Genomic DNA, 10,327 nt, shown 5'->3' with positions numbered 1-10,327 from the left:
TATCTCCGCGGTCGGCTAGCGTTGCTGATAGCCGAGCGTCTTTCTTCAATATTATTAATTATTTAACAATATTTTCCGTCACAATTTTACTTTGTGACACCCCACTCCTACTTGGGGGGGGGGGGGTTTGGAGCCCTCTATGGCACCACCTTCAAAGGCGTGAGCCATCTAGGCATCACCTTAAGAGGTGTACACCTCCCAGGCATCACCTTTAGAGGTGTATGCCACTGCCTATGGGCATCATCTATGCCTGGTCTACGGGTACATATTTACGCTGTCCATCCGGTAATTGGATTTTTATACGTGGCTTGCCAGCCCGTTTGCGCTTACCAGGTGTCGAGACTCGTTTGCAGAACACTGGATCCTTCCTCCTTGAGGGACCTGGTGTGGGTTCCTGGGACGGTGGGACTACTTCATTGATAGTCGCACACTGCGTTGGCTCTCCTACGTCCATATCCATTGAGGGTGGCATGGACTCCTCCACATCCATGGCAGTGGGGGGTGGTGTTGTCTCGGTCACATCCATGACCGTGGGGGGTGCTATTAACTTTTCCACATCACTCTCGGAGTTACTACTTGTGTTGGTGGCTGGGGCATGAATTGTGGCCCGCCGTTCAGAGTCATTCATCTCATTCCTGTGATCCATCACTATGTTGCCCAAAGATGCTTGTTCTGGAATAAATGACAATTTCGTCCTGGCATCAATCAAAGCATTGAGTTCAACTCCATTCAAACCAACCTGCATGAATATCCTTTTGTCGCGATCCTTGTTGTCCTGAGATTCGGATTGTACAGCTGATATTGTTGGGACTGCTGTTGTCTTAGTCCCCAATAAGAGAGATCGCGACATTATTAGCGGACTTGTAGGATTCAGTTGGGGAGGATCCCACTCTACCTCTCTCGTGAATGTGTGAATATTCACCCTGTTTTCATGCATAAATTCCATGCCTAATAGCAACTCTTGTTCAAGTCCTTCCATTATAGACGCCACTAGTGGAACTGTGATTTGTCCTATAGTTACATTAGTTGTCAGCTTCCCATTTAATGGGGTAGATCGTCCATCAGCTAATATTACATGGTGATGAGTTGGTACCTTCCTTATCATCCCTATTTTTTGGAGAACTTCATAAACCTCATTACTCATATAATTAGCTTCAGCGCCACTATCTAGCAATGTCTGACACTTTTTACCACCGATTGTCACAGTAATGAATAGTCTGTTGTCCCTTGATGACTCTTCAATCACAGGAATCCTGTGTGCCGTTCACATCACTGCTGTCTTATTCGGAGTTTTATTCTCCTTCTGCACATCACAGACACATTTCAGTGCTCTCTTCCGGCTCCTTTTACATGGTAGGATATCGGGACAGTGTGATCTCCAGTGCCCTGGTCTCTTGTATTGCCCACACATGGGTTCAGACTCACTAAGAGATGGTCTGTTACTAGTAGGGGTTATAACTGTCTCAACCTTGAGCCTTGTAATCTTTTTCGTGTCCTCAATCATGTGAACTCTCGAATTCTGTCTATTCTGTTTCTCCTCTGCTTTTATTTGTTCATACTCCCTCGCGAATTTTTCCAATTCATTGATACTATGAACGTCTGATTGCCGAATATACAATTTGTACCGTGGGAGGAGATTCTTATACACTCTCTGTAATTTATTCTCGTCTGTAAAACCTCCTCGACGCCTCATGAGTGTCAGTACATCTTCGAGAAATTCGTCAAATGATTCACCTTCCCTTTGCTTCCTTGCCTGTATTAGATTCTCGAGGTCCTCCTCATAGGTAAGTGGGTAGTAGCGTGATCTGAAATCTGTCACAAAATTGTCCCATGATTTCCACTGGTCACGACGATTACACATCCATAGAGTAGCTTTACCAACTAGTAGCTCAGGTAGCGCGACTAGTAGTTGGTTGCCAGTGAGCCCATAGGCTTGTTGTAGCTCGTCTAGCCTTTCTAAGAAGCTGGGAGCATCTGACTGGCCGTCGAATGACAGTCTCCAGCTTCTTACTTTGTCACATACCGCCCCTGGGTCCATGAGGGGGTTTGTGTGAATATTGGTTCTAACCTCAGTATGGGTACCTGTCACCAAGTGTTTAGTTTCCCCACTGCTTCCGCTCATTATGCCGGGTCTTGGGCTGAGATAACGTACTGCCATCTTCTTATGTTGTTCTACTAACAACTTTCTCAACTCAGCAAGTGTTCCAGATGACACTATGCCCCAATCTTGTAGAAGATTGAATGCCTCATCCTTTTTCAATTTATAGATCCAGGAAACTCTGGGGTCGGCTATCACCTCGGGGTTTATGTCCTCGACCGACTGATCCTCTGTCAGCTCCTGGTGTTGAGCATCTGAATCAGACTCCCTGTTCACTCATGATTCCTACTTCATTGCCTCGTGCCCCACGTTGGGCGCCAGTCTATCACGTACACCCTGAGTAGCTTCAGAGGTGGGTGATTGATACCCAGGTGTTGCTCCTGGATGACTTCGCTCAGTCGTAATGTGGGCGGGGAAAGGAGGCAAGTCGAAGTTCCTCTTCCTTCTTTTTTGTGCCTCAGCTGGCGTGAACAGCACCTCCTGGTGCTTCTGACGGCGTGAAGGTCGCTCTCTTCTCTGATGACACCACTTTGATGTAATTTTGTATTGGCCTTACGGCCTCGGTTCCGCTCCAGTGAAGTAGGAAAAGGAAGTACAGACAGGTTAGGGACGGCAGACAACGGTCCGCTGTGCCCTGGGGAGAAGGAAGAATAGGGACGGCAGACAATGTGCCACTGTGCCCTGAGGGGATGGAAAGAATAGGGACGGCAGACAATGGTCTGCTGTGCCCTGGGGAAATGTGAGGACAGGGACGGCAGACAACGGTCCGCTGTGCCCTAGGGAGATGGGAGGACAGGGACGGCAGACAACGGTCCGCTGTGCCCTAGGGAGATGGAAGGACAGGGACGGCAGACAACGGTCCGCTGTGCCTAGGGAGATGGGAGGACAGGGACGGCAGACAACGGTCCGCTGTGCCTGGGGGAATGGAAGGTCAGGGACGGCAGACAACGGTCCGCTGTGCCTGGGGAAATGGGAGGACAGGGACGGCAGACAACGGTCCGCTGTGCCCTAGGGAGATGGAAGGACAGGGACGGCAGACAACGGTCCGCTGTGCCCTAGGGAGATGGGAGGACAGGGACGGCAGACAACAGTCCGCTGTGCCCTAGGAGATGGAAGGACAGGGACGGCAGACAACGGTCCGCTGTGCCCTAGGGAGATGGGAGGACAGGGACGGCAGACAACGGTCCGCTGTGCCCTGGGGGAATGGAAGGTCAGGGACGGCAGACAACGGTCCGCTGTGCCCTGGGGAAATGGGAGGACAGGGACGGCAGACAACGGTCCGCTGTGCCCTAGGGAGATGGAAGGACAGGACGGCAGACAACGGTCCGCTGTGCCCTAGGGAGATGGGAGGACAGGGACGGCAGACAACAGTCCGCTGTGCCCTAGGAGATGGAAGGACAGGGACGGCAGACAACGGTCCGCTGTGCCCTAGGGAGATGGGAGGACAGGGACGGCAGACAACGGTCCGCTGTGCCCTGGGGGAATGGAAGGTCAGGGACGGCAGACAACGGTCCGCTGTGCCCTGGGGAAATGGGAGGACAGGGACGGCAGACAACGGTCCGCTGTGCCCTAGGGAGATGGAAGGACAGGACGGCAGACAACGGTCCGCTGTGCCCTAGGGAGATGGGAGGACAGGGACGGCAGACAACAGTCCGCTGTGCCCTAGGGAGATGGAAGGTTAGGGACGTACGGCAGCCAACGGGCCGCTGTACCAGGACAGGAGGTCGGGGACGTACGGCAGCCAACGGGCCGCTGTACCAGGACAGGAGGTCGGGGACGTACGGCAGCCAATGGGCCGCTGTACAAGGAGCAGGAAGGTTGTGAGCGGAATGCTGTGGTCTGGGGCTCGTCCGGCCTTTAAATACTCTCCCAAAGTGGAGGGTATGGAGTTGTGCTGCCACCAGAGGCGGTGGAAATCGTCTCGATGCGCGGAAGATGGTGCGCCATCGGTACCTTCCTTATCTCCGCAGTCGGCTAGCATTGCTGATAGCCGAGCGTCTTTCTTCAATATTATTAATTATTTAACAATATTTTCCGTCACAATTTTACTTTGTGACAAGTTAAGTGGACATCTGAAGACGGATACATTTATAGATTTAAAAGAAAGCTTAAAGATCCGCAAAGCCACAAAGTTTATTTAATTTGTAACAGTAACGATTGCAAAGGGTCGGGCCACGGTCTCTTCCAAATAAGTTACAAAGACAAACCCGAGGTTGGGGAGTTTGAATTAAAATCAAACCACACTCCTGGTGCGAAGTGTAAGGATTTGAATTTTTTTAATGTGAATCTTGTGAGGAGTAAAATTCTCCATCGAGCTGCACAAGAGAGCACGCCTAACTCGATAACATTTCAAGAAGAAATGGAAAGGTATGTGAACTATTTTTTGTGTCTAGAAAAGCATGGTTTAAATAATCATAATTGAATTGAGTCTTCTTGTGATTAATGAATTGATTACTATTACAGGAATGTTATTCTGCTATGTTCAATGTAGTTCTATTACCATATCATGTTCATGTTTGAGATTCATCAATTTTAGTAGTAATAGTTCTGCTAACACTGAAACCTGTTTTTCTGGCAATGTCAATTGGAAATTCAATTTCAAGTTTATATTGCAATTCTGTATTAGTATAAATTTATTGAACAAGCGTTAGCAAGTTCTCACCTTTGATATAGTGAAGGCCAAAGTCGTTGTCGGTCTGTTTTTATGTTCTACACTAACTCTATAGAGAATTAATCAATAAGCTTCAAATTTTAAACACGTATTCTTCAAACCTTTTTACAGGTCAAGTTTGTTGAACAACAAAATTGACTTACTCATTTATTTATGATTTATTTATTCGATATCCTACATTTGAGAGCATAAGGATAACATCCCATAATTGCTCTCAATTATGCTCTCAAAAATCACATAATACAAGTAAGAGAATTGAAAATGCAATATTTTACATAAATATTGAAAAAAATGAAAAGTCTTTACGAAAAGTCTCTCTGAAAAATATACATTACGAAAGAAATAAAAAGTTTCTATGATTATACAAGAGTCATTCTGAGAAGAAAGAAATATTTCCTCTTCTGAGAGGAAATAATCAAACACAAAACTTCAAGGAGTAGTAAAAAACAAAGAGATCACTGTCACAGAAGACTTTCTTCGATCAAACTTCAACATATTGAAGCTACAAGTAGTTCTATGAACCATAGACTTCGCGCAGCTATGCTGTACATGTACATGTGGGTCCCAAGAATGTGCATCAGGGAACTGTTAAGGACCTACAGAAAGAAAATCAATATTTTTACTTTTTTCCTCCTTTTTCATTCTCCTTGCAACCAATAGGCAATAGAACTGCTTTTCTAAACTTATTGCTATGAAAAAAATTATGTTAACCCAATGCTAAAGTTTTTTTGTGATTGTTCCAGACGGTTTGATGCAAATATCTTCAAAAGAGGCTCACTCCTTCTCACTGTTAAGAGAGGGAAAGGAGTGTGCCAGGAAGAAAAAACAACATAATGGGTGTTTACATTTAAAATATTCCAGTTGCAACCCCCAAGTCACCCCGTTAAGAGGGGTTGAAATCCAGTTGTACGTCGAAAGTTAGAGTATTTGACCATTAACTCATCCTGAAAGTTACAGAATTATATCTACAACAGTCTCCAACTTATTGAAGGGTACCCATACATATGACTCACTCTGTATGTATTATAATAACAAATCATAATCCTAACCTTAGATTTTCTTGTTCGTAGTAGAGAATAAGGAGAATAACAAAACTTAATTTATTTCAGAAGCCTCAGAAAATGAGTTAACGGGCAGCCTGAACGAACTGACAAACGATGAAAAGTTCCAAAGTTACAAAACAAATAAAATTGTCCTCAATGTAAACAGTATTCATGATTTTCCGTCAGCTGGGTTCGTGATGGAGCAGCTTGCTGAGGTTCAAGCTGACCTCACTGAAGCTGAGGAGGCTTGTGAGGACAGCGATAGCACGTTGTGCTGGAACTGTGATCAGTACAAAGCAACCCGGATAATAATTCCATGTGGACATTGGGCGGGTTGCATCAACTGCACCACAGCGCTTGTCAGCACGCCACGACACTTTGTCTCAATATTAACAAATGGCGAACAAGAAGAAGAAGAGCGAATTCCTTTGCCATGCAGGTGCCCATATTGCCAATGCATTGTGGGCAATTCTTCCGTGTTTATTAAGATTATTATATTGTATTTCTATCGGTTTTTCTTTTAGTTTTTTTAGTCTTTTCTTTAATTAGTCTCTTAGTTTTTCAGTTTAGATTATTGTCAAATAAATTTATTATTATAATTACTCTGTTCATTCAGATTTTTACTTTCATTTCCCTATTACAATAGGAAAGGAAAGTATTGCTTTCCAAAAAAATCAAGGTACCCAATTCTAAATTTCTATATGTTTCAAGATCCCTGAGTTTTTTTGGGTAATAAGTGCTTTTTGGGTATTGGTCTGTATGTGTTTGTGTGTGTGTATTTACACTCACTTTTTTAAATTTTATTTCCTAAGAAGGAAATGCTGTCAACTGCAAGAGGAATACAACATTCAACGTTTTCTGTGCATTCTGTAGAAAACTTTGGGGTTAGAAGGTCAAGTTTTTTTATTGACGTTGTCCAATACTGCAGAATCGTTCCAAGAATCTTTCAGTTACTTTGTAATTATTTCCCTAAACGGCCTTCTTCCATTAGAAGTAACTGAAGATGACTATATAACCATGGTTATATTGTTAGGCTACTTTAAACTGAACTATGATGATAACTAATTGAAAACTGAATTAATGTGTTTTTTCTTCGAAGTCAAACACCATCAAGTGTAAACTGTCAATGTCAAAGAAACTTTGTCACTCACTTTTAATTTCTTTATGTTGTAATACAATGCACACGGTTAACATCACCAATTGTTGGTTTCTCTCAGGTATTGACATTTTGAAGTAAGTAGTTGAAGTTAGGGACTTCAAAGGAGCTTTTTGCGCATTACCCCCTCCCACTCCCACCCCCCTGAGTTTGCGCAAATTCCCCCTCCCCTCTCCCTCCCTCCTCACCCTTCCCTCCTTCTCGTTCCCTCTACCTCTCTTCTCTTCCCTCGCCCTCGCCTCCTTCTCTCCCTCTCCCTCTTCCTCTCCTTATCTTATCTCCCCTCTCCCAGTGAGGACGAGGGGGTTGAAAAGGGAGAATATATCTCTCTCTCTCTCCCCTTCCCCTTGCCAGGTGAGGGAAAAAAAATTTCCTTTTTGGAGGAAAAATTCCCTCTCTATACTGACAGATTAAAGTGAATCCATATTCTACATCTAATGCTATACTGTCAAATTAAAGTGAATGCTAGATGAGGAAAAAATTCTCTACTGTCAAATTAAAGTGAATCTTTTACATCTTTATACTGACAGATAAAGTGAATCTGTATATTTCCCTTTCTCAGTGAGGAAAAATAATTTCCCTTTGAGGGAAAAATTCTCTACTGTCAAATTAAAGTGAATCCATATTTCTACATCTTTACTGAGTGAATCTGTTACATCTTTATACTGTAAAATTAAATTGATTGCAAATAATACAATTGGTTTGCTTTCCACCCGACAGTTAAGAAAAATTTCACAAATTTATATTGAAATTTTCTATGTGCTGTACAAACCGCAGGCGTTATTTTTTAAGTGTTTCTCTCGAGAATATCTATATAAATTTAGTATGAACAAGCATTCCAAAAATGGCTATAGATATCCTCAGACCTATATCACTTGGGGTATCAGCTCTATTGATGTCTTAACAGAGAGAGGTCAATGATCTAAGTTGATCTTTTACATTTTTTATCTGCAATGTCATACAAGCATTTCCAAAGTTCATCAGGAATTTGTAACAATAGTTGAGAATCATTTGCACTACAATAATGTAGATGGCCTGTATATAGTATATCGAGCAGTTCGAAAATCTCAGATAAAATGGAAAGTGTACATTTTCTGTTTTTGTTAACGCTAGATCAACATCATCGCCTTGGAATCCTGTTGAAAATTTAATATTTTTTGCAATAGAATCAAATTCATTGAATGAAATTGACATCAAGAGGCGAGTTAATTTTTTGAATTTTGCAAAGCTAAAACACTGCATGACCTCGATTAAGTTATGAACAATAAAATTGATAAGGTAGGAATGTGCACTTAGCTGTAACAGTTGTGTCTGAGGGGGGCGTATCTCGCGTCCTCACTCAATCAAGTCTACACTGATACTAAACCAAAATGTTCGAGGAAATATCTGAATTAAAAATTTGTTTACAACATTTCACTACAACAATACATCATAACTTCATCTTCAATTTTAATTAATTTATCTATAGACAAATTGTGTGGACGGTAATAGCACAAATAGTCTTTTATATCGTTCAAATTAACTGTGCTTAGAAAAATGTCTTTCAATTGTTTCGCCAAACTATAATTTTCAGGAGTTGATTTCCTAATTGCACTTTCACACTCATCATACCAGTCTATGCAGTTTTTTAACCTCACTTCCAATTCGTTGTCAGCAGCTAACCACTTTGTTGGATCCATGTTGTTGAGCGAATGAAGAAAACTATGTGTAGGCGGGCACTATTATAGAGTAATTAAACGGTCTTTCTTCATTAATAATTGTAGACAGACAACACGTGCGAGCTTTATGCAGTCTCAATGCATGCAAGCAATAAACACACTGTAATTCCTTTCCGTTGTAGAAGAATCCATAACGTGCAAAGTTTCTTTTCTGCGCATTCGTATACATCGGTGCCAATTTCATACTTTGCATTCAAGTATTCTCGCACAAGGAATTATTTGTTTGATACATATTTTTAAACAGCAAAGAATTATAATGTTGGGCAGAGAATAAAGCACATCTTCCATCGGGTCTATACTTATGTATCTTACATGCATCACAACACCACGAAGTGGTGAAAAAGCTGAAATCAGGCTTGACAAAGTCCTCCGTGTATGCATTGTACGTTAGAATGCATCTTCTCAAAAACTTTGCTTTCTCAGTTCCTTTTGTGAAAATTTTCTCATAACCTGCAAGGTAATCACGTATTAATGAGTCACTGTATTCTAAATCTCCATCTTCCCATTTATTTTATGATAGTTACGTTCCAGCCATGTTACATCGTTATACAATTTTGCGCTCAATTCCATCTTTGCAAATGGTGATTTGAAATGGAATACAGCATAATTATTGCACTCGTCAACGATAGCAAGTTCTTTCACAATAATTTGATTACAAGTTTGTTTAAACCAGTGAAGATCAACCGTAGCAATTTTTGTAGGTGTCTGCTTGTCGTCCACTCCTTTCTGTTCCTCTTCACGTTTCTGTTCCTCCACCTCTGGTGCCCCCTCCTCCTCCTCCTCCTCCTCTCCAACTTCTGGATTGGTGTACTGCTTCTCCTTGGTTCATAATAGAAACTTGTTGATTCAATATCGTAAAGTACCACGACTGAGTTTGAGCTTTGTCCAAAATATCAGAATCAAGATCACACTGGATACCAATAGAGCGAGTTTGTGGCTTGTCCAAAATATCAGAACACAAAGAATAGGACATGATTCCTGTTCAAAGGTAAAACTGATAATGGCTTACATTTGGCGCAGTACACACCTTATATATAATATTGCATGCAGTGATGCACTCTATCAACAAATTACTGAACTTCTTTCACCATGCTCGTGAGAGGCGTGTACTCCATCACACGATCGCTAATTAAAACGCAATACGCGGAAGTATTTGCAGGTACTGCACTATTAAATTCCATTTCAATACGAACATCTGTCGATGATTTCAAATGACTTGGTTGGTGTGAACAATCTACAACAATCAACGGTGTTGATTCACAAAACGTTTTAAAATCGATTTCTGTTCCGAGTTCGCTATTGATTGAATGATTATAATACGAGGGTGCGAAATCCAGGAACATCCGGTATAAAACTTCCTTCTTACCTAGCAGATTTTCGTATGGATAATACTCACTATTCAATATACTTTAACATTGTAAATATTACAGCTGTCAAAATTAGATATTGATTTTTAATTTTATTCTTTCGATCAGTTTGAAATGCAATTATAATATATTTTGGAGTATCAAAATTCGATGTTGTGCGTACTGACCAAGAATGAACAAGTGAATTTTGCAAATTTGGTAATTCACAAATTTCCCAATGGCGGAAACTTAATTTCAGTGGAGTGTCGGCATCGAGCAGTCTCAAAAATTTCAA

At 42.0% G+C, this 10,327-nt stretch overlaps 1 protein-coding gene across 1 annotated transcript in view; it reads right to left on the bottom strand.

Annotated features, from left to right (window-relative positions):
- Window positions 1-244: 244 nt before the first annotated feature.
- The window catches only part of LOC111058132, a 23,057-nt gene continuing 12,974 nt past the window's right edge, over window positions 245-10,327 (bottom strand). Inside the window, exon 4 of the mRNA XM_039426574.1 lies at window positions 245-672. Within this exon, the coding sequence (XP_039282508.1) occupies window positions 245-672 (428 nt within the window). The remainder of the gene's footprint in view (window positions 673-10,327) is intronic.

Source organism: Nilaparvata lugens, chromosome 1, assembly GCF_014356525.2.
Source record: "Nilaparvata lugens isolate BPH chromosome 1, ASM1435652v1, whole genome shotgun sequence".
NCBI lineage: Eukaryota > Metazoa > Arthropoda > Insecta > Hemiptera > Delphacidae > Nilaparvata > Nilaparvata lugens.
The sequence above is the reverse complement of the archived record's forward strand: the minus strand, read 5'-3'. Positions and strand labels throughout refer to the sequence as shown.